Here is a 21,339-nt window from a genome sequence, read left to right on the forward strand (position 1 = left end):
TTATTATAGAGACACAGTACCGGTTCCTTGAAGGCAGGGCTTATTATTTTATTCACTAGTTTATGTATCTCTTGTACCTAGTACAGCACCTGGCACATTGAAGGCACTTAAAAAGGGTTTGTTGAGGCTGGACATGGTGGCTTACACCTGTAATCCCACCTGGGCCTCACTGATACAGTACAGAGGCTTCACTGATACAGAGGCTGAGGCAAGCAGATTACTTGAGCTGAGGAGTTTGAGAACTGCTGGGCAACATGGCAAAAACCGTCTCTACAAAAGTTGCAAAAGAACCTGTTTTAGTGGTATGTGCCTGTAATCCCAGCTACTTGGGAGGCTGAGGCGGGAAGATTGCTTGAGCCAAGGAGGTCAAGGCTGTAGTGAGCTGTGATCGAGCCACTGCAGCATTCATTACCTGAATGACAGCGCAAGGCCCTATTAAAAAAAAAAAAAAAAAAAGATGGGGAGATTGTTGAACAATGAGGAAACCAAAGTCCAAAGAGGTTAACTAACTTGTCTAGGTGTAAAGCTAGTAAGTGGAGGAGACTAGATTTTAAATCCAGGTCTGCTTGACTGTATGTAGATCATAGTCTTTGCTTTGCTGCCTCTCTGTCTCCAAATTCCAGCTCAGAATTTGGTACAGAGAAGATAGACAGAAGACATCTGTTGAATGAATGAATGTACTTTACCTTTAGATTACTTATTTGCTTCACCCTAGCATTCTCTTATTTCTTCATTTCTATATCCTGATTTTTAATCTCTAGGCCTAGGACACAAGCCACAGTGGGCATGGGTAGACCTAACTTTCATCCTTCTTCTCTTATCAGTAAATATTACTGCTATATACAGAGAAGAAAATATTTATTACTGGAAAAACACATGGATATTGCTCTAGGGGTAGTTACATTAAGAGTTGTTTTTTATTACATAGTGTCGAACAGTTCTAAAACACAAAATGAAAAATAGATGGTCATAAAACTTGTAAAAATTAACCCAGAATTTCCAAATTTTATATTTTTGTGGTCATGATTTTTCTTAGTAAAGGTAAACAAGAAGCTTATGAAAAGTATTGATACAAATTAACTTCTTTTATTATTATTTATCATTATTTTAAGACATAGTCTCACTATATTGCCTGGGCTGGGGTACAGTAACACAATCATAGTTCACTACAGCCTCAAACTCTTGGGCTCAAGGGATCCTCCCGCCTCAGCTTTCTGAATAGTTAGGAATACAGGCATGTTCCGTCATGCCCAATTAATTTCTTCTTCTTCTTCTTTTTTTTTTTTTTTTTTTTTGCTATGTTGCCCTCATTAGTCTTGAACTCCTGGCTTTAAACATTCTTCCCACCTCAGCCTCCCAAGGCACTATTATAGGCATAAGCCACTGTGCCTGGCCAACTTTGTTTTTTATACTGTTAATAAAACTTTCCAAATAAAAGAGCAATTACATACTGGCATCATTTCAAGTTACAATAAACAAGAAAGTGATGTCTTTTCTTTTTTTGAGACAGAGTCTCATTCTGTCGCCAAGGCTGGAGTACAGTGGTGCAATCCCAGCTCACTGCAACCTCCACCTCCTGGGTTCAAGCGATTCTCCTGCCTCAGCCTCCCGAGTAGCTGGGATTACAGGCATATGCCACCACACCCAGCTAATTCTGTATTTTTAGTAAAGATGGGGTTTCACCATGTTGGCCAGGCTCCTGCCCTCAAGTGATCTGCCTGCCTTGGCCTCCCAAAGTGCTGGGATTACATCATTTCTTTTCTATAGCATTTACTTTAGTTCATCTACCTGCAGCTGACCTGTAGAAAGGCAAGGCATAATAATGTGGTTATAGAATACATTTCAATAGCCAGATTCCAGTTAGATGATTATTGTATAGCTTGAATTGTAAAAGTTATAAGAACATTAGTAAATGTTTATATAAGCACAAAATACTTTAAAACTCTGGCACTTCTGCATAGTGTGCCTATTTATTCATTTTTGTTTGCTAGTTTGTTAAGAATGGTGAAAAGGAGTCAGACAAATTTAGGTTATAATCCTGGCTCTCCCCCTTAATAACTGTGTCACCCTAGGGCAAATTACTTAATATTTCTGAGTTCATTTTCCTTGAAATGTATATAATAATTCCCAATTAGTAGGACTATTGGTGAGATTAGAAGTCTGTGTAGTAATGAGCATAGTACCAGGCACATGGCAGCACTCAAAGACCCGTTTCTTTGTTTCACTCTGGTTTCATAAAGGCATGCACTTAAATCACTATTTACTACAATAAAGTTTCCTATGTCTGCTTCCTTCAATGTAAATCACCTCCCATGTCAAAAAATGCATTAAAATATATTAGGGGGAAAATATTCAAGGAATTTTCAGTCTATCTTTTCTAGATGTCATAAAAAGGCTTACGTGTATGTGCATAATGCTTCCTGTTCTTTCTGCTTATAATAGCAATGTTGCATCTGTTGCATTACTGAATACCAACAGCCATCTGGACCTGTGCATTGGCTATCCCAGGTATATTCCTGTTACCTACACTTGCGTCCTGTAGGCATTTGACTTTGTAACCTCTCTTTTAAACACTGAACTTCCTTAGAATGTCTACCATTTCATTTTAAAACATTTTATCTGCATATCATTTCTTAGACAAGGAAATCACAAAGCAGGCATTTATTATTAAACAATCTAATGTGTAATAATTTACAAAAAATTACCTGATGGAATATCGGCTCTTTTACCTTAAGGTAAACCTGCAAAATATTAGAAAAAACACATGTGAATGAAGTACATTATGAAGGGGGAAAAACCTATTCCAACTACTCTGTAAATCCCAAACCTCTCCTGCTTCCCCCATCCTACTTAGATTTGAATCTAGCCACGTAAAAGCAATCAGATCAAGTGGCATGCCACAGTGGGGCTAATATCTATAGGTAGACCTTAGTGCTAGCCCTGCTATGGTCAGTAGAGTGTTTTAGATCTGTTGTGGACTACTCCAGACTCTGCATCAGTATCAAGGAGGGATAAGGATACAAGGATACTCATGAGGAGTGAAGAGGTTATGCTGGCAATCCCTATAGCAGATCTGTTCTACAACAGAGAGAACACCAGACTGAGATATAGGAGTAAATTTCAAACTCTGCCACTTGCTTGCTACAAGCCTTGGGCAAGTTATTTAACTAAAAGATTCATTTATTCTCATCTGGATAATGAATAATAATAGTGGTGAGGAATGATAAGCTAAAATACCTGAAAGTATCTAGCACACAGTAGGCTCTCAGTAAGTGAAGACATTTAAAACAAATTTATTGTGCTTTCTTATGCTTCTGGAAATCTCTAACTAAACTTTCTAGATGTATTCACAGTTACACAGACCCTAGTTGTAGGTTCCAATGTCATGTGGATGATTAGGCTCAATGCCTACTCAAGATTTAACATGCATGTACTGCCCTGCAGGGACACAATTTTTAAATAATATGGTACAGGGGAATCAAAATTCAAGTCAACCCTGCTATGACTCTCATCACTTGCAAGACAAAGTTTACATTTCTTAGCCTAACATTCAAATCCTTCCATGACTCCTGCCTTTCTGTTTGGTCTCACTACTGTTTTCTTGTCTCCTCATCCAAGAGGCCAGAAAGTACTGTGCTTCCTCAGATGTGCTAGTTTCATGCTTCCATATCTTTAAACATGCTGCTCTCTACTTTGTTCAGAAATCCTCCTCTACTCATTACTCATCTTTTAGGATTCAACTAAAACTATACCTCCTTCTTGAAGCCTTTTCTGATCCTTTCTCTACATAGCAGAAGCCATTCACCCTCCTTTCTACCATTACTCTTCATGTATAAACTTTGTGGCATTTAATAGTTTGTTTCTCTCCCTACAAGACTATAATATCTTTGATAGTAAGTACTGGATTTAGATATTTCTACATCCTCATTTAATGTGGCAATTTCATAAAATTTTATTATTTGGCTATAAAATTTCTTACTTCTGGAGGAAGTTTCTACCATCAGTACAAAATAAACAAAAACCCAGATTATTTCCTTTAAGCACTATGAGCTTTAAAAGTATGATGTGCATGAGACATTATATATCTGTAACTCTAAACCCAGTAAGGGAGAATGCTTTTAATCTCTGAAATTTCTTGTTTCAAAATTTCCATTCATATAGGTAATGCTATCAGATTCCCATTGTTACCAATAAAAGAAATGCAAAAGGACATGCCTCTTAAAGACATTTTTTTAAGGCAAACAATTATGAAGTCCTTAGTATGTGTTAGGTATTAATTTTCACAACTATCATAAAATATATACTATTATTTTCTTCATTTAACAGATGAAGGAAACTAAGGCTGAGAGAGATTAAGTAATTTGCAAGGTCTCAAAGTTTCTAAGTAACCTGGATCCAAACTTAGATCTGATTTCAAAGTCTGTCTCTGCCACTAATTCTCTATATAAAGTTGATTGGCCAGGCAAGTCACTGAATCTCTGGACTTGATTCTCGTCTTTCATATTATAACAAGACTTCATTTCACCTCTGAAATTCTAAAATTCTTTAATGATTAGCCAGTATGTAGTTGATAAGGTTTGACTGTGTGCCAATCCAAAATCTCATCTTGAATTGTAATCTGAATTGTAATCCCCACGTGTTGCGGGAGGGACTTTGTGGGAGGTGAATATATCATGGGGGTGGTTCCCCCATGCTGTTCTCATCATGGTGAATGAGTTCTCATGAGATCTGATGGTTTTATAAGGAGCTTCTTCCTCCTTCACTCTACACTTCTCTCTCCTGCCACTATGTGAAGGACAAGGTTGCCTCACCTTCCATGATGACTGTAAGTTTCCTGAGGCCTCTCCAGCTATGCGGAACCGAGTCAATTAAACTTCCTTCTTCCTTCCTTTATAAATTACCCAGTCTTTTTGTTTGTTTGTTAGTTCGTTTTTGTTTTGTTTTGAGATGGAGTCTCCTTCTTTTACCCAGGCTGGAGTGCAGTGGTATGACCTCGGCTCACTGCAATCTCTGCCTCCTGGTTTCAAGCAATTCTCCTGCCTCAGCCTCCTGAGTAGCTGGGACTACAGGCATGTGCCACCACACCCAGCTAATTTTTGTATTTTTTTTTTTTCCAGTAGAGACAGGGTTTCACCATGTTGGTCAGGCTGGTCTTGAATTCCTGACCTCACAATCCTCCCGCCTCAGTCTCCCAAAGTGCTAGGATTACAGGCGTGAGCCACTGTGCCTGGCCTTGGATATTTCTTTACAGCAGCATGAGAATGGACTAATATAGTAGTTTAGGCTAAAGTAATAAGGAAACAAGTAAATAGTGTATATGTGCCCTGTCAACCTCCTATTCAACATCTCAAATAACTGAAATCTAGCTTCTGCCTCCACCAATTTACTACTGACAGCATCCTCATTAAGGTTACCTGGTCTTCTAACTGAAAATCTCTATTAGCATTCAATCTTCATTGTACTCATCCTTTCAGAGGCAACTGTTCTTCCATTTTTTCACTTCTAGAAATCTTTGTACTCCATGACATCAGGTTTTCCTAGCTTTCTTACATACCTGATTACTTGTTCTCAGTCTCTTTTGCTAGCTCCATTTCTTCCACCTTGTCCTCAAATGTGAGCATTTCATTAGGTTGTACTTTTAGTCTTTGTTTGTTTTAAGACAGGGTCTCGCTCTGTCACCCAGGCCAGAGTACAGTGGCACAATCATGGCTCACTGAAGCCTTGACCTCCTGAGCTCAAGTGATCCTCCCACCTCAGCTTCCTGAGTAGCTGGGACTATAGGTACATGCCACTACATCTGGCTAATTTTTTAAAAAGTTTTTTGTAGAGACGAGGTCTCACTATGTTGCCCAGCTGGTCTTGAACTCCTGGGCTCAAGCAATCCTCCCATGTAGGCCTCCCAAAGTGCTAGGATTACAGGTGTGAGCTACTGTGTCTGACCCTTTAAGTCATCTTAATGGTCCATGCTCCTTTTTCAGGTCATCTATTCTCACATTTTTAGTACTATCTATACTCTGACAGTTCCCAAATCTCCATCTTTAGTTCAGCTTAACTGTTAGGCCTCAGATGTCATTAATGTCAGGCTCCTCAATCTTAACACATTTCACATTGAATTTACCTTCACCCCTACCCCAGGTGCAAACATTCTTACTATCTGTCCTGCAGAAGACGTTCATCCTCCAAGTTTCCTGTTTTCATTAAGGACATGCTATCTATCCTGACAACCAGGTCAGGAGTCATTCTAGACAACTCCTTTTTACTCTACTTTCACCCCATCTACTATAAAGTGGGTCACATGTCCTGCAGTTTGTTATTTATGACAGTTTCTTTTCAACCCCACAGCTATATTACTTTCACCTGAGTCTCATATCTTGCTAAAGCAAATACAAGAGTCCCTGGGTCTAGCCTCATACTCCTCTAATCCAGCCTCCATAACCAGAGCAATCTTTCTAAAACACATATCTGAATATGTTTTTTCTTTAAACCAGTTCATGGCTCCACACTACTTTTTCTTTCTTTCTTTTTTTTTTTTTTTGAGACAGAGTCTTGCTCTGCCGCCCAAGCTGGAGTGCAGTGGCAGAATCTCAGCTCACTGCAGCCTCTGTCTCTTGGGTTCAAGCAATTCTCCCACCTCAGCTTCCTGAGTAGCTGGGATTACAGGGGCATGCCACCACACCCAGCTAATTTTTCCATTTTTAGTAGAGACAGGTTTCACCATGTTGGCCAGCCTGGTCACAAACTCCTGACCTCAAGTGATCCATCTGCCTTGGCCTCCCAAAGTGCTGGGATTACAGGAGGGAGCCACCGTGCCTAGCAGCTCCACACTACTTTGAGGATAAAAATTTGCTTAAACAAGTCATACAAGCATATTATAATCTGATATTTGTCTAATTCTATAGACTCATTCACTGCTCTTCCATTACCCTATGTTCTAGCCATATTAAATCTGGCCCAATTCTACCAGTGGTGATGACTTAATGAGACAGTAAAGGTACAGTACTTAGTTACAATATCTGGCATATAGTAAGTGATTAAAATGGTAGTTTACTATGTTGTTCCAAAGTTCTCTACTTATGAACAAACAATAGTGCTATCTACAAATGTTTCACCACACTCTTGCCCAGGGGCCTGATGAACTCCTAATCATCAGTTAAATTCTAGTTCAAGTGCCTCCTCTCTGAAGCTTTCCTTGACACATGCATGCGACCTTGACTGAACCACCTTTATCTCATCATTGTATGAGTAGTTTTTATCTCTATTATTGTAATTAGTATCTTTTGATGTAATTTTTTGTGTACATGCTTAAATTCTCTAATAGAATGAGCTCCTCACAGATAAGCAACTGCTTTTTAATCATCTCTGTATTTCTAGTGCCTGACATGGTAGGTTTTCAATATATGCTTGTTGAAATAAATATTTTCACAATATAAAATGCAATTTCCTTGAGGGAAAAAAGCATTAATGTAGGATTAGAAGTGACTAGCTGTCTCAACTTATTAGGGAAAAGTTAACCATTAAAATAGTCACATTAGGACCAATGGAGCTGAGCCAATCTCTCATTTTTAACAAATAGATGTGTCCATCTATGAGAAAAGTTAATTTTCTCCTATTGCTACTAAATATTTGCTTTTTTGCTTTCTCTCTTTAAAAACTAAACAGATTTTTAAAAGTTATTTCAATGACAGTGAGAAATAACATTTGAACAGGGAACAAGGCAGCAGTATTTGTCAGTACAATATTCTAGTTTTGTATAGAAAGATTTCAGTTTGATATCATGAAGCAAATACTGAAAGTAATATATGCCAAACTCCATAAATGGCAAATTTACATGCTTATTAATCTGTTAGAAACAAAATATGACTTACTGTGGTTACTATTAAACTGAATAGAACTAAGGTAAAAAGCAGATGGTAGTTTACTGAGTTCTTGATCTTGAAACATTCAAACCTTGAAAAAAAGAGAGAAAGAAACTTTTTAAAGAATATATAAGTAGGAACATAAATAGAATGCTGCTTTACCACTTGCCTGTATCTCTTGATGATCGGGTGATACCAATCATTTCTTTCCACTCATATTCTTTCTTTCCACTCAGATTCTTAGAAAACCTGTACTGCCTATTATCCTTTAAGAAGCTGGAAGGACTAGGAGTAGACACATGATGTAAACTGGGACAGTGAAAGACTCTCACCTGAAAGTCTGGAGTTTGGGAGCTAAGACTGAATCAATTCAGTATAGAGAGTCAGCTGGGTACAGTGGCCCATGCCTGTAATCCTAGAACTTTGGGAGGCCAATGCAAAAGGATCACTTGAGCGCAAGAGTTCAAGACCAGCCTGGGCAACAAAGTGAGACCCTGTGTCTACAAAACATAAAATAATTAGTGGGCATTGTGAAGCATGCTTCTAGTCCCAGCTACTTGGGAGGCTGAGGTGGGAGGAGAGTTTGAGCCTGGGAGAGAGAGGCTCCTGCCTGGGTGACAGAGCAAGACCCAGTTTAAAAAAAACACAACACTATAGCGAGTCAGTCATATGGACTCAAAGTCTTTGAGGCTGATGTTGGAGACAGCCAAATTGAATGAACAAGTAGGTGAATAAGCAGAAGTAATTTGCAGGGAGAGAAAAACATAGCAGATACAAAGATGTGAAGCCATGTGGAGAGGAAGGAATGGCAAAAAGAGGAGGAAAGAACCTGCCCTTCCAGTTCTAGTAAGGTGGGGCTGTACTTCCTGCTATTGGGTTCCATATAATTTCCTCATATCCTTACAGTAAGTAAATAATCTCTCCTAATTCAAGCTAGCTTGAATAGGTTTCTATATCTTGGAACTAATGATTCCCAAGAAACATTATTGTAGAAAATACCAATCTATTATAATTGTCTCTTTCCTTATCAGTCTCCCCAACTAGCCTGTGAATTCCCTGTGTGCAGGAATAAATCTTATTTTTTTCATATATCTAGCACAAAGATAGTGCTTGATACATAGGAGGTATGTGGTAAATAAGGAAATATGAACAAACAGTTGGCCGTCAGTGAGTACCCAATCCAACGTTTGAGTACTATGGTATAGGCAGGAAGAATGTTCTCTCAATTTACTAATTGGCTGTGGGAATTGGACCAACTTTTTTTTTTTTTTTTTTTTTTTTGAGGCGGAGTTTCACTCTTGTTACCCAGGCTGGAGTGCAATGGCGCGATCTCGGCTCACCACAACCTCCGCCTCCTGGGTTCAGGCAATTCTCCTGCCTCAGCCTCCTGAGTAGCTGGGATTACAGGCATGCGCCACCATGCCCAGCTAATTTTTTTTTTTTTTGTATTTTTAGTAGAGACGGGGTTTCACCATGTTGACCAGGATGGTCTCGATCTCTTGACCTTGTGATCCACCCGCCTCGGCCTCCCAAAGTGTTGGGATTACAGGCTTGAGCCACCGCGCCCGGCCCTGGACCAACTCTTATTTTCTTATTTGTAAGGAAAGGTTGTTAGACAGGCATTTTCTTTTTTTTTTTTTTAGACAGGCATTTTCTAAGATCTCTTTTACTTTTAAATTTTGTGACTTGGACAATGATAAAAATATTAAGGTGAAATATTAAGTTTTCAATTTTAAACTCTATTATTCCAAATTCTTAAGCAAGTTTATCTGTTAAGAAACCAAAGGTCTTTAGGAGGCCTGGCTTGTATTTATTACCATGGTTATTTCACTTTATTACATATAGTCACTTTCTTATCTGTCCCCTTTCTCAGACAATGAGTTCCTTGACTCTGTATCTACAGAGACTAGGATCATGCCTAAAATAAAGAAGGTTTTCCAGTACATGTTTCACAAACGAACAAGCATAAGCACACAGAAGGCAAGACAGATTTAAAAATCATTAGATGGCTTCGCATATTAGATATGTTCAAAGAATATCCTAAGGAATCAACAGAAAAATGAATAAGTTAGCAAGGTCATGGGATAAGAGGTCAATACACAAAAATCACTTGTATTTCTAAATGCTGGCTACAAACAACTGGAAAATACACCTTTTAAAAAGCAATACTATGGTAGAGTGTGGTGGCTCATGCCTGTAATTCCAGCACTTTGGGAGGCCCAGGTGGGCAGATTGCTTGAGGTCAGGAGTTTGAGACCAGCCTGGGCAACATGGCGAAATCCTATTTCTAAAAAAGTTCAGAAATTAGCTGGGCATGGTGGAGTGCATCTGTAGTCCCAGCTATTTAGGAGGCTGAGGTAGGAGGATAAGCTTGAGCTTGGGATGAGGAGGTTGTAGTGAGCCGAGATGGTGCCAATGCACTCCACCCTGGGTGAGAGCTAGACCCCGTGTCAAAGGAAAAAAAAGCAATACTATTGAAAATAGCATCCTAATCATGAAAAACATAGGGTTAAATTTAACAAAGATCTATTAACTAAAACATCACTGAGAAAAATTAAAGAAAACTAAATAAATGGAGAAATATACCACATTCATGGTTTAGAAGACGTAGTATTTTACAGTATTAACTGTCCTCAAACTGATCTATAGAGTCAATGAAATTACAATCAACCTTCTAGCAGGCTATTTTGTAGAAATTGACAAGCTGTCTCTAAAATTTATGTGGAAATGCAAAGGACCTAAAATTTCCAAATCTATATTGCAAAAGAACAAAATTGGAGGCCTTACTCTAACTGACTTCCAGATTTGCAATAAAGCTACAGTAACTAGACAGTATGAGGATACATGTAGTGATCAATAAAATAAAACAGAAAAAAGTATCAAGAAAATTTAATGTGGAAATAATAACATTCTCAAAAGATGGTTCTGGAACAACCAGATACTAGTAAGGAAAACATGATCTTTGACAAAATTAACTCAAAATGGATCATGGACCTAAATGTAAAATAAACAAACAAACAAAATATCTTTGATCCTGGGAAGGCAAAGATCTCTTAGCACACAAAAACACTATTCATAAACATTTTAAAAATAAATTGACTTTCATAACAATGTAAACTTCCGTTCTTCAAAAGACAATAAATGAAAAGACAAGTCACAGACTGGAAAAACATTTAAAATACAAACTTCTGACAGGACTTGAACCCAAAATGCATAAAGAATTTTTACAATTCAATACGAGAAAAAGCTACTTTATAAAAATGGGAAAAAGGTTTGGATAGTTAACACATACAAATGGACAATTAGCATATAAAAAGATGCACATCATCATTAGTCACTAAGACAATACAAACGAAATCACTACAGAGATAGTATATTATACTCACTAGAATGACTAAAATAGAAAAGACTGATAATACCAAGTCTTCGCCAGGATATGGAGCAAATGGAACTTTCATATATTGCCAGTTGTACCATAATAAGGTACAACTAAATTGAAAAACAGTGTGGCAGTTTCCTATAAAGTAAAACATATACTTACCATACAACACAGAAATTCCACTTCTAGGTATTTACCCAAGAGAAATGAAGACATAAATCCATATAAAGACTTGTTAACAGATGCACACAGTCCTTTTATTCATAGTAGCCCCAAACTGGCAACAACCTTAATGTTCAATATTGGTCAACAGTGTAATCACATAATGGAATACTGCTAATGATATATGTAACAACATAGGTGAATATATTCATCAAAAATAACTGGCAGATTAGTGCCCTCAAAAAATATTATACTGAATAAAAGAACCTGGTTACAAAGTGCACATATTGTATAATTTTTTTATATAAAATTCCAGAGCAGACAAACTAATCTATATTTATAGAAAGCAGATTGGTGGTGGCCTGGAGCTCAGGGTAGGAGTCAGTATTAACTGTAATGTGTCAGAAAAGAATGTTCTAAAGTGACAGAAATGTTCTGTTTCTCTTTTTTGACATAAAGGTAAATGGGGACACAGGAGTATACATTTGTCAAAACTCATCAAACCACACACTTAAACTGGGTGCATTTTATTACCTGTAAACTATGTGTCAATACAATGGATTAAAAATTAGTTCAACCTTTCATTTCCTTCTAAGTGTCACTTAAAGTGTACTATAGCAGGTTCTCTCTGAATGGGGGAATACCAGCATAAACAGATACTGCAGAAGATTGCTGAAAAAAGATTAGAATCCAGAGACAGTCTGAGAAACAAACGCTTTGCATGCTCTTTCTGTATATTCCTTTTTATACTCTGAGGTGGTAGCAACGATGAAACTTATGTTTTATTCTGTTTTATTCACTATGACAGTCAGGACACCATGCCCCGTTTTCATAGAATGGCAAGCTCTATCCTTTTCTACTCCACTCAACTTTGTATGTCTCAGGTGTAGTATTAATCATATCACATGAAAGCTGCTTGTTTCTGTTCTGTTTCCTTTACCAAACTATAAATTTCTTGAGGCAAAAGGACTATTTCTTACTTCATTTCCCAATCCCAGTGCCCATTCACAGTGCATGATACATGAATAACTTACAGTAAGTTTGTTTTATAAACAAATAAATCATTTATTTTAATCTTCGTGGGAAATTTATAAGTACTATAACCTCCACTTTTACAAGTGAAGGAACAAAGATTAAGTGACTCACTTAATTAAGCTCATTCAGCTAATAAATATCAGAGCTGAAAATTGAACTATAGCATCAGTATCCTTATCTTCTAAGTAATATCTGCTGTTCCCTAGCACTAAAACCCCCTTTTATTAGACAGAGTTTTGTTCTATCCCCCAGGCTAGAGGACAGTGGCAGCACAATCAGCTCATTGCAACCTCGACCTCCAGGGCTCAGGCAATCCTCCTGCCTTAGCCTCCTGTATAGCTGGGGCTACAGGTGTGCACCACCATGCAAGCTAATTTTTAAATTTTTTTTTTAGAGATAGGGTTTCACTATATTGCCTAGGCTCGTCTTGAACTCCTGGGCTCAAGCAATCCTCCTGCCTTGGCCTTCCAAAGTGTTAGTATTACAGATGTGAGCAACTGTGCCTGGCTCCTAGCACTAATACTTAAGAGTTCTTTGAATCCATTATATGATGGTTATCTAATTCTTTTCAATATAGTCACAATTGCTAACTCAAGAATATCTTCTCCTAAAGATATCTAAACATCAGAATAGTTTTTAAAATATGTTATTGCCAGGCATGGTGGCTCATGCCTGTAATCCCAGCACTTTGGGAGGCTGAGGCAGGCAGATCACCTGAGGTCAGTTCAATACCAGCATGGCCAACATGGTGAAACCCTGTCTCTACTAAAAATACAAAAATTAGCCGGGTGTGGTGGTGCACACCTGTAATCCCAGCTACTCGGGAGGCTGAGGCAGGAGAATCACTTGAACCTGGAAGGTGGAGTTTGCAGTGAGCTGAGATCACGCCACTGGACTCCAGCCTGGGCAACAGAGTGAGACTCCATCTCAAAAAAAAAAAAAAAAGTTATCAAAAGGAGTTTACCCCAAAGTATTTTTTTAGATCAAGGTAACAAACTGTGGTTCAAGAGCCAATCTCTTGGCCTGAGTCTGTTTCTTGTTAGTTTTTGTTTGTTGTTTTTCTTGAGACAGGGTGTCCCTCTGTTGTGCAGGCTGAAGTGCAGTAGCACAATCCTGGGAGCATGATTGCACAATCAGACAGCCTTAGCATCCTGGACCCAAGTGAGTCTTCCACCTCAGTCTCCCCAAGTAGGTGGGACCAGAGGCATGCACTATCATGCCTGGCTAATTTTTTAATTTTTGTAGAGATGAGGTCTCCCTATGTTGCCCAGGCTTATCTTGAACTCCTGGGCTAAAGTGATCCTCCCGCCTTGGGCTCCCAAAGTGTTGGGATTACATGTATAAGCCACTGTGTCCAGCTAAACCTGGGTTTTTTTTTGTTTTTTGTTTTTTGAGATTGTACTCTCGCCCAGGTGGGAGTACAATGATGCTACATTGACTCACTGCAACCTCGGCTCTCTGCAACCTCTGCCTCCCAGGCTCAAGTGATTCTTCTGCCTTAGCCTCCCTAGTAGCTGGGATTACAGGCATACGCCACTGTGCCCAGCTAATTTTTGTTTTTTGAGATGGAGTTTTGCTCTTGTTGCCCAGGCTGGAGTGCAATGGCGCAACGTCGGTTCATCACAACCTCTGCCTCCTGGGTTCAAGCAATTCTCCTGTCTCAGCTTCCTGAGTAGCTGGAATTACAAGCATCTGCCACCATGCCTGCCTAATTTTGTATTTTTTACTAGAGACAGGGTTTCTCCATGTTGGTCAGGCTGGTCTAGAACTCCCAACCTCAGGTGATCCACCCGCCTCAGCTTCCCAAAGTGCTGGGATTACAGGTGTGAACCACTGTGCCCGGCCTAAGTTTTTTTTTTTTTTTTTTTTTTTTTGAGACGGAGTTTCGCTCTTGTTACCCAGGCTGGAGTGCAATGGCGCGATCTCGGCTCACCGCAACCTCTGCCTCCTGGGCTCAGGCAATTCTCCTGCCTCAGCCTCCTGAGTAGCTAGGATTACAGGCACGCACCACCATGCTCAGCTAATTTTTTGTATTTTTAGTAGAGACGGGGTTTCACTATGTTGACCAGGATGGTCTCGATCTCTTGACCTCGTGATTCACCCGCCTCAGCCTCCCAAAGTGCTGGGATTACAGGCTTGAGCCACCGCGCCCGGCCCGGCCTAAGTTTTATATTTTTAGTAGAGACAGGGTTTCACCATGTTGGCTAGGCTGGTCTTGAACTCCTGACGTCAGGTGATCCACCTGCCTAGGCCTCCCAAAGTGCTGGGATTACAGGTGTGAGCCACCGTGGCCAGCCTAAACCTGTTTTTTAAAATAACATTTTACTGGAACATAGTGACATTCATTCATTTACATATTATCTATGGCAGCTTCCAAGCTACAACAGCAGAGCTGAAGAGTTGTAACAGAGACTCCTGTCCCATAATGCCTAAAATATTTACCATCTGGCACTTTACAAAAAAGTTTGCTGATCTCTATTCTACATCTTTTTTTCTTTTTTGAGACAGGGTCTCACTTTGTCACCCAGGCTGGAGTGTAGTGGTGCCATCTCAGCTCATCGTAGCCTCCACCTCCCGGGTTCAAGAAATTCTCCCACTGCAGTCTCTTGAGTAGCTGGGACTACAGGCACACATCACTACGCCTGATTAATTTTTTGTATTTTTAGTAGACATGGGTTTTCACCCTGTTGGCCAGGCTGCTGTTCTACATCTTCTTACCTAACTTTGAAATAGGGCTTGACACCATATAAATCATAGCAGCTAGATGGGCGTTCTTACTTTTATTGTTTCTGGCTAAAGATCAGTCTTAGTAAAGGTAAGAACCAACAGTGATATAGTGGTTATAGATCACTCAAAATAAAAGATAAAAAACTTTCAATTACTTTAGTGTGTACTATTAACTTTGTGAGTGGTATCATGAAATTCAAGTCTGATAAGAACTGCTTCAAATTGTGGCTCCACCACTTAAAAGTGTCTCAGGATCCTTAGGGTGTTGCTTTTCTAGCTGGAAACCTCTGTGGCTGATAGCACTTTTGCCTGAGTTTTGTTCCAGCCCACTGGGTTCATTCCACCCACTTGACCTTGCAGGCTGCATTTGGTTCATGCTACCAGCCTGTATCCCATGCCTGCCAACGGAAAGCCAGGTGTGTAATGGTCAGGAGTGCATGAATGAGCAAGGTTGGGGTCTGGCCACCATGCCCAGTCAGGCATACCAGCTGTTGTAGCAGGGTGGGCGGTTCCAGAAGCCAACACAGGCACTGGCTCCGTGCAACCCTGTGGTTTGATCAGATACACCATAAGCATCTTCCACTATGGGCACCCACATCTGGACAAGGGGAATGTGGTAGCACCTGGAAACCTGGAGATGCCAGAAACCAAAGAGCTCCAAAAAGGGTGTCACAGCCCTGTCTTGTGGAGCCCCTAGGTCTGGGCTCCCTGAAGGGCCACAGCTCATCTCTCCTTCTTGTCACCTGCAATGGGGCAAGAAGGGGAGAGGGGTATGTTTCAGCCCTGTTTGTGTTACAGCTCTTTCAGCCCACCATTCAGCACGTCCTGAGTTCTTGTCCTGTATCCAGGAAGGATGAGGTGTGCAGACAACTGAAGGCTGAACAGTCAGAGAGGAGCTTTATGAGTGACAGAAGAGCTCTTTGGAGACCTGAAGTGGATAGCTCCTATCTGCAGGCAGGTCATTCCAACAAATGTTCAGCTCTCAGTAGAGAGGAGACCCAGAGTGTGTAGCTCCTATTTGAGGTAGGTCCTCTGGTCATCTGTGTGAGTCTGCCTGGGTCTGGGGTTTTTATGGGCTTAGAAGGGAGGAAGTGAGTGCTGATTGATCCATGGCATGGTGGCCATGGAAGGGTTTGGAAAAAGCACCATAAATTCTCACTCTGGGCCACTAACTCCACCCAGAACTGGCAGCCTGGGTCTCAGGCTTCATGCTGTACCCAGCTTGAAGATGGAGCTTCACTAGGGATCTGCCCTTTTCTGCCCAGGAACCTGTCTGCCCCCTGCTGCCATCAACATATGGCCCATGGTGCCCAGGTTGTTCTTGCTGAGAAGTGCCTGCAGGCCCATGCCAAGTTGCCCTCAGTACCCCCTCAGCCCCCCTCTCATGCTAGTCAGTGCCCAAAGTCCAGAGGGGGCTGAGGTTGCAGGGGGCTGGCATGGCAGCACCACCCCAAGCACATGCACACCTGGCCAGGTTGCTACAGCATCTGGGCTCAGTCACAGTTTTGCTGTGCCCTGGAGTGGGCGCTGGGAGTGGAAAGAGGCCAAGCAGTGGGAGCAGGTACTTTCAAGCCTGCAAGGGTAAGGGGCTTCCTGGACCTCCAAGAGTGCAAGGATGCCCAGGTCCAGAGCTGTGGCTGGGGAGCTGTAGCTATGCCTGGGAGTGTGGGACTGCTGCCCCACCAACTCAGTAGTGGAGGGAGTTCCCACCTGTTCCTGGACCCTGCCAGCTTTGCCTCCCCTGCTACAGCTGGCATCTTTGCAGTAGCCGCTCCACCTTGGCTGCTGCTACCATCAAAAGCCTTGTTACTAGGGCCTGACTCAGGTATGCGGGTCCTTACATAAGCTAGTAATTTGTTGCCCCTCCAAACACATATTCTTAATATACTTGTCCAACATTTAGAGAAGGCTTATGCTGCAGGGTGATGGGTGAAGGCTTTCCTCTAATGTTCTCGGTGACTTATCTAGAGCCCAAACCTGCATACCCTAACTTACTCAAATAGAAGGCCTATAGCCAACCTCACCTTCCCTCCTTAGAAGGCACATTATTTGATCATGCACTACAGGAAGGGTCCCACTTCTGTACTTCTACCACATACCCAGGCAGCCTATTCAAAGTGTTCTTCCAACCTCTCCTTGAGAGGAGTTGTGATCACTGTAATTTTCTCCATCATGATATATTTCCAGGGATATTTTAGTGTTCCTTAGAGACTGTTTACCTGGACAATGGCCTGGCCAGTATGCTTTTAAATCAAACTCTGTTATTGTCCATGGACAAGTCACTACATCTCTCTTTGCTTTACTCCCTTGTCTATAAAATGGGGACAATATCCATTTATCTTGCACAATTGTTGAAAATTAGAGATGGCATTGTACACTGCCTAGCACAGTACAAAGTAGATAAATATTAGGATTTATTAATGTTACCATCATAATCATTTTTATCTTTCAAGATTGATTTGTTTTTCTTGAGATTCAGGAAATGCATATTAACTTGGTAATAAAGTAAGAATTAATACAGTAAGAAAACTTTGGAATGGGAGTGGTCTGTAAACTGTTTCCATATTTGTAAATAGCCAATCAAGTATATTCTCAAGTATATTCTTGAGAGCATTTAGTCTACCTTGGAATAAGAAAACAAGTATCTATTTAAAAGATAATTTCAAACAAAAAGGAGATTAAGTTGACGCAATCACTATACAACTAGAAGTGTACCTCACTTTTCTGGTAAGCTTCTTGTTAAACTATATTGTAGAATACAGAAACTTTATCTGAAAACTTTTATGGCACAATATGAAAATCTTTAAATTTGTACACACTGTTCACTTGGGAAAGGCAATTTACACAAATCAAGTTATTTAGATTCTATCTAAATTGGCTACAGGGTTTTGAGATCACAAAAGTTAATAACATTATTATAACTTCCCAGAAATTATACTCTACATTGATATCATAAAAGGTATAATCTTCTACATTATTACAATCTCCTAGTAATAGAAATGTGTTAGTTATATTACTCTACTATGAGGTGAATATAAATTTTAAAATATATCAAACAATGAAACTTTAAAACTACTTACATGCAGTAAACAAATATGCAACAGCTGTATATCATTGGGAGTTCATCCAATAGCTATAAGAAACAAAGATAGATAACAGGCTTGAATATCATGGAGTAGCAATCATTATGCAAATCAAAATAAAATATCAAAATGATGAAGATTTTCAGCTGTTATGCCAGGCACAGAGGCTCACACCTGTAATCCCAGCACTCTGGAAGGCCAAGGTTGGAGGATCACTTGAACTTAGGAGTTTGATTAACACAGTGATATTCTGTCTCTACAAAAACTTAAAAAAAAAAAAAAATCAGCAGGGCATGGTGGCACGTGCCTGTAGTCCCAGCTACTTGGGAGGCTGAGGTGAAAGGATCACTTGAGCCTGAGTGGCTGAGGCTGCAGTGAGCTGTGATTGCATCACTGCACTCCAGACTGGGCAACAGAGCAAGACCCTGTCTCAAAAAAAAAAAAAATGTTTCAGCTCTTATTTCATTTCTTTTACTAATTCTTTTTCACATATGTATCATCCAATTTACTCTGAGTGTATGTAGTTTACTGTTTTTGAACAAACAAGGTTATCATCCGAGCATCCTAACCTAAGCAGGGTGCCTGACTCACTAGTGCTGAAGGGCAGACTTGTCACCGTGCTGCTCGTATCATCTGGTATTATAAACTATGATACTGCACCTCCAGAAAAAAATGATGTCCATCATCTACCTATCAGTATTCTTTTGCATCTCCATCCTTCTTATATCATGTCAAATGGATAAAGTGTCCACTAACATACATAAAAAGAGATATTAATGGCCAGGGAAATAATTTTATTAATCCAAGTAAAGTATACCTCTTAAAAATAACATTTATTATTATTAGCAATGATAATAATAGTAATAATAATTATAGTCCTTATATGTTAAACTGCAAGCTGGACACTAAGCTAGGTATTGTAGATACCAATCTTACAGTCTATTTATCACTAGATATACATTTAATTAATTCTTTAATAGAATATCCACTACATGCCATGTAGTGTGTCAAGAGCTGAGGATACAATTTTAAGACACAGTTACTGCCCTCAAGGAGTTCACATTCTAATTAGAGGTTAAGGAATGAAAGCATGATTGAATATAGAGTAAGGATTGCAACAAAAGGGGCACACAGAAGCCAGAGAAGGTGATGGCAGGAATGAAATGAAATGGGGTAGTGGAGAAAGACATTCTAGGAAGTAGGAAGAGAGCTTATGTAGAGTGAATGATGTATTCTGGTAAATTATTAGAATAATGAAAATAACAACATTTATACAAGATCTTAAAGTTAACTGCTTTTAGTCATTATCTCATTTAATTTTTACAGTTCTAAGGTAGGTGCTATTATTATCTCCATTTCAAGATGAGAACACTGAAGTTGATATAGTTTCAGTAACTTGTCCAAGATCACAGAGGTAATTAGTAGCAGAGCCAGAATTTCAGTGGACTCCGGAGCATACCCCTATATTATGTTGCCTCCAAAACCTTTCCCTTGAATCACTTTTAAACATTCAAAACAGCTGGCAGAGAATCATGGTATACTGTAGCTAAATCTACCACAAATTTTATGATATGCAGAACATTAGTCTTTTGTCTTCCTTATTTTTCAGTTTTCATGTGTTAGCAGAATCTTACTACAGCCATTTGACATTTCCAGAATTTACTGAGGTAACTAAAGGGCCGGTTTTTGCAGACTTTCTATTTATTTATTTAGAGGGTAGGATATTAAAAGATCTACCTTCTCTGTATTATCTCATAGGCTTATCTAAACAGCCTATGAAAAGTAGCTGAAACAGTTGTTATCATCCTTTTTTATTCAGAGAGTCAACAAATATTTATTAAGCACTTACTAGGTGTCTGGCATTATGCAGTGCTGAAGACAGAATGGTCCTTAGCCTCATGTTGCTTTATAATCTTTCCGTAGAGAGAGACATTAAGCAGTTAATTGCACAAATACATATTTACTTATAATTATAAGTGCTATAAAGGATAAGCACAGAATATCACAATCATAAAATAGGCATCCTAACTTAGGGAATCATGGAAACCTTCACTGAAGAAGTGACACATAAAATAAAACCTCAAAAATGTGCAGAAGTGATTAAGGTAAAGCAGGACTGAGGGAAAAGGGGAAGCTGAAGTAAAGGAAACAGCACATGCAAAGGTCCTGTGGTAAGAACAAAATGTGAAGAACTGAAAGCCGAACAGTGTTGAAACTTATTTAGTGAGGGAGAGAAGAGATATAAAATGAGGGTGAAGAGATAAGGAGCAAACAGGTCAGGCAAAATATTTTAGATGGAAAGGAATTCCTAATTTCATCTGAAAAGCAATGGTAAGCCATTGAAAAGGTTTAAACTTGGTCATGGTGTGTTTTAAAATGTAGGTTTTATTATTATTCAGGTATGGTATGGCCAATAGATGAAGAGACAATTGCCATTGAAAAGACAGTCTGTTATTCACACTTCCAAGATGAGGGGGTAAACCATTCCATGTCACACATCATTACACAGGGAAGGACTGGGGAGGTCAGGAGGCAGAATAAATAAGGAAAAAGCATGGGTGAGAGCCTTTATTATGGTTTCCATGGGAATGGCAAGGCAAAGCAGGGTAAAGAGGTTTAGGATTGGCTAGTTTGAATAATTTCAGCAGGCTCTAGAGTATAGGCGCTATCTCTAGTTGTCTGGTACCTGTGATCAATTTAATATAGAGGTGAGGGGAAACAATTGTAAAGGATGGCTCCAGGTTTTTTGCCTAAACAGTTCAGTGGATGGTAACACAGTTTACAGAGATTATGAAAACACTGGCCGGGCATGGTTGCTCACACCTTGAATCCCAGCACTTTGGGAGGTCCAGGTGGGTGGATCATGAGGTCAGGAGTTCAAGACCAGTCTGGCCAACATGGTGAAACCCTGTCTCTACTAAAAATATAAAAATTAGCCAGGCACAGTGGCAGTTGCCTGTAATCGCAGCTACTCAGGAGGCTGAGGCAGGAGAACTGCTATGGCTTCCCCAAAATGCTGGGATTATAGGTGTGAGCAACCATGCCCAGCCCAAATATGAAAGTCTTATTTTAAAAGCGTAACCAACAAAACTATGAC

At 39.7% G+C, this 21,339-nt stretch overlaps 1 protein-coding gene across 3 annotated transcripts in view; it reads right to left on the minus strand.

The window, feature by feature from the left end:
* ACER3 (alkaline ceramidase 3) overlaps nt 1-21,339 on the minus strand; it is a 159,334-nt gene that overhangs the window by 34,532 nt on the left and 103,463 nt on the right. For all 3 annotated transcript variants that reach the window (XM_039462270.2, XM_074400420.1, XM_074400421.1), the window contains 3 exons: nt 18,240-18,292; nt 7,866-7,947; nt 2,706-2,741 (listed from right to left, as the gene is read on the minus strand). In XM_039462270.2, coding sequence (XP_039318204.1) covers nt 2,706-2,741; nt 7,866-7,947; nt 18,240-18,292 — 171 coding nt within the window. The remainder of the gene's footprint in view (nt 1-2,705; nt 2,742-7,865; nt 7,948-18,239; nt 18,293-21,339) is intronic.

This window comes from Saimiri boliviensis, chromosome 6 (assembly GCF_048565385.1).
Source record: "Saimiri boliviensis isolate mSaiBol1 chromosome 6, mSaiBol1.pri, whole genome shotgun sequence".
Taxonomy (NCBI): Eukaryota; Metazoa; Chordata; class Mammalia; order Primates; family Cebidae; genus Saimiri; species Saimiri boliviensis.